This window comes from Sinocyclocheilus rhinocerous, unplaced genomic scaffold (genome assembly GCF_001515625.1).
Source record: "Sinocyclocheilus rhinocerous isolate Xijiao unplaced genomic scaffold, SAMN03320098_v1.1 scaffold1116, whole genome shotgun sequence".
Lineage (NCBI taxonomy): Eukaryota > Metazoa > Chordata > Actinopteri > Cypriniformes > Cyprinidae > Sinocyclocheilus > Sinocyclocheilus rhinocerous.
The window spans coordinates 390,792-394,626 of record NW_015659716.1 but is presented as its reverse complement, the minus strand read 5'-3'; the positions used below and the strand labels follow the sequence as shown (position 1 = coordinate 394,626).

General features: G+C 33.9%; 1 protein-coding gene across 1 annotated transcript in view; it reads right to left on the bottom strand.

Moving 5' to 3' along the window:
• The window catches only part of LOC107724169 (uncharacterized), a 15,373-nt gene extending 12,932 nt beyond the window's left edge, over positions 1-2,441 (bottom strand). The window contains exon 1 of the mRNA XM_016532978.1: positions 1,578-2,441. Coding sequence (XP_016388464.1) covers positions 1,578-1,936 — 359 coding nt within the window. The 5' untranslated portion in view covers positions 1,937-2,441. The remainder of the gene's footprint in view (positions 1-1,577) is intronic.
• Positions 2,442-3,835: the final 1,394 nt, after the last annotated feature.

The following is a 3,835-nucleotide window of genomic DNA, read 5'->3' as shown; positions in this document are numbered from 1 at the left end:
ATCTGTGGGGTATTTTGAGCTGAAACTTCACAGACACATTCTGGGGACACCCAAGACCATTACATTATATTACATCTTATAAAAAGTACAGTATGCAGTACGCAATTTCAAACAGTGGTAGGCCAATGATCTCCTCGGAAATAAAAATAGTAGCATTTGCATTTAATGGGGTTTTCAACCCTGTTACCACGATTTGGTTTGTGTCTAAATAGTTTAAAACCCTGATTTGGGTAATTTCGCAATAAAAATTCAATGTACATCAAAATTAAACATAAGTGAAAAATATATATATATTACATTAATATATTATCACGAACTAATAGATTTAATTAATCTTGGTTAATGATAATAAAAAACATTTTCTTGTGTTAATTTTTAACTTTAAATGTTAAAAATTCATCTCTAATTTTAAGTTTCTAAGTTCAAGTTTTTAACCTAATATTTATATTTTAGTTTATTTCAGTTGATGAAAATTGCTTTAGATTCGGTTACAATAACTCAGCATAATAATAAAAACTTTTTCTTATAATAACTTTGGTAACAGGGCTGAATGGCTCAGTTTGATGCAGTCACCATACAGTGTGAATTTTTTTTTTTGGAAAAAGATAGCATTTATTTGGCATCATGTGGTAGAAAGCGTCAAATTATTTTACTTCCAGTGAGTCAAAATTTTAAGTAATGTTACTTTTTATAGGGAAAAAAAGATATAATAACTGGGTGGAGTAAAAATGTGGGGCACTAAATACCACATTTTCAGTCATAAAAACTATGAAATGAATGTCAATTCAACAGATTAGATCAAAATAACTATTGTTGTATGATTTTAACGGTTGATACAGTCGAAAGGGGGAAGACCTCTGAGATAGAATGGATCTCAATGATGGATTTGTTTTTCAAACATGCCGATTTTCACTTTTTAAATGATGGACTGGAATGGTGTGGATTACTGAGATGTTTTTATCAGCTGTTTGGACTCTCATTCTGACGGCACCCATTCACTGCAGAGCATCCACTGGTGAGCAAGTGATGTAATGCTAAACTTCTCCAAATCTGTTCAGATGAACAAACTCATCTACATCTTGGATGGCCTGAGTGTGAGTAAATGCTCATCTTTGCCTGAACTATTACTTTCCTTTAAGGAGAGACACAAACATTTGATTTATTTAAAGCTTTTCTTGCTGTTAATTTCGTGTTTTTCCCATTACCTTCCGTTGTGTTCAGCTGGAGAAGAGAGTGTTTGCGGCGCTCGCACAGGAGTTGAAGTCCTCACGCCTTGTTTTTTCACTTTTTAAATGATGGACTGGAATGGTGTGGATTACTGAGATGTTTTTATCAGCTGTTTGGACTCTCATTCTGACGGCACCCATTCACTGCAGAGCATCCACTGGTGAGCAAGTGATGTAATGCTAAACTTCTCCAAATCTGTTCAGATGAACAAACTCATCTACATCTTGGATGGCCTGAGTGTGAGTAAATGCTCATCTTTGCCTGAACTATTACTTTCCTTTAAGGAGAGACACAAACATTTGATTTATTTAAAGCTTTTCTTGCTGTTAATTTCGTGTTTTTCCCATTACCTTCCGTTGTGTTCAGCTGGTGAAGAGAGTGTTTGCGGCGCTCGCACAGGAGTTGAAGTCCTCACGCCTTGTTTTTGTCTATTGTCTGGAGTCGCTGCTTCCTGCGGCGGATCTCCTGTTCGGACCGGACGGTCTCCATTCTCCAGCGAATTATTCCCTGCTATTGAGTCCTGAGATAGTTCTTCCTCAGAGTGAACCGATGATGATGATAACGATAACGGGCTACTTATATTTCTGTTTTCTCGCGCCTCCGATGTCCGGCTGGGTGTGTCTGATTCGGGATTGCTTTTGTTGGCGTTCAGATCACTCGAGTCTCTCTGGTTTGAGACTTCTTCAGTCGCTATTGCATCTGTGGCCATGATCGATGATGACTGATGTGTGATCGATTATAATCGATCAGCAGAAAATGCAAGAAAAACAATCTTTTGCACGAAAAACAAACCGTAATATTAAAACAACAACGACTTCACATAGTCTTTGATATATCTGATTAATGTTAATACTTATAACAGACTGTGTGTTTAAAATACGAGCATTTGTGTGGCTATCAAGTATGTTGCAAAACAATCTTGCCCTTTTAAGTGAAGTCCCCGATGAGAGTGTGTTTAGTGGGCCAGCAGTGCGCAGTCAGACGCTCTCCTCTCCTGCTTCCTTCCTACAGCAAGACTGCTGTCAGTTAAACACTTATAACGGTGACAAATGTGTGTCGATCATAGCAAAGAGTAACGAAATAGCATTTAAAACGGTCAATAGCGGTCTAGAGGACGGGTTTAATAGCTGACAAACTCCGCAGACCCATCTCATCTGTTGCTTTAACCGGCCGTCATTCTTCTTTTGGAAGTGTCGGGTAAATTAAGGTGAAGTCTGACTCAATAATACACACAACTTCCGGTCACAATGTTGATCGAATTCAAAATAAAAGTCTCCCGGGTCACGAATGAGCTCAGAAATGGCTGTAAAGAAGTACATAATCTGTTGATTTAATGCTAGGTTAATAGTAAAAGTACATTAACAAGAACGTATTTATTACTTTAGATTTTTTTAAGTGGAAATGTTTTATTGGGTGTTTATTAGATTACTGAGGGGTGTGAGATTAAATTTGTGTTGATATTTATTTAAATACTTTTCAAACTTATTTTTTATTATGGCAGGGTTATTATAGTTAACTAAAACTAAAACAAACAAATAAAAAGCTCATTACTTGAAATAAAGTAAATGTGTCTGAAATAACATAAAATAATATATAAAAACGTAAACTTATTTATTTCAGCTAGCTGACAGGGCAACATTTGTCATTTTCATTTAATTTATCTTGATACTAAAATAAGTAAAACTAAAACTGAAATAAAAATAAAAATAAAGTAACAATACGGACATTTTAAAATAATTTAAAAAAACGAATAAAAATAACAATAGACAAAATTAATAAAACTTTAAAATTAAAATGTTAAAAAATTTAAATATTAAAAATTAAAACATGAACAAAAAAATATCTCGATACAAAAATAATACTGTATGGAGGTCACATTAAGCTGTTTTTCATGCCTCCCATGCCCAATTTTTAAAAATTTCTTTAATTTATAAAAAGTTGTTGTTTTACCTTTGTACCATGGCTCTGACTTTCAATCTTAAACTATGAAAAACCGCCTTGAAATTACGAAATATTACATGTTTAAAACTAACATCAAATAAATAAATAATCCATCGTAGAAAATATGATTTATTGCATGTTTAAAACTGTGATGATCTAATCAAAGACTTAATGAACATAACTGTCACGTCTCGCAGTTTATCAAGGACAACAGCGTCCGTGAAGAGTTTAAAAGAAAATATGAGACGTGGTGTGCGAATAAATCCAAGGTAAATATTTAGACAGAATATTTATTCCATTTTGTCAAATTTTGGAAGGAAGTGTGAAACTTTTGTGTATTATTAGCATAGACTGTAAAAAGATTATTAGGCTATACAGAATGCTAGTCATGAAATTAACCTTAGCAAGACTTCCCTTAACGGAATCCTAAAGAGAATATATTCTCAATACATAATTTGAGATGTTACGGAAATGACAAAAGAGAAAGTATTTTTTGTTCCGAAAAATGGCAGTGACTTAATTCTTCTGTGATGCATGTTATATCCACTGTTGCATATTGTTAGCAGACAAATTAAATGTTTTTTTTTTTTTTACGGTGTCCATATTTAAGGAAACATCAATATATGCAACCGACAGTATATATTCTGACCTAACTAGTCGACAGGAT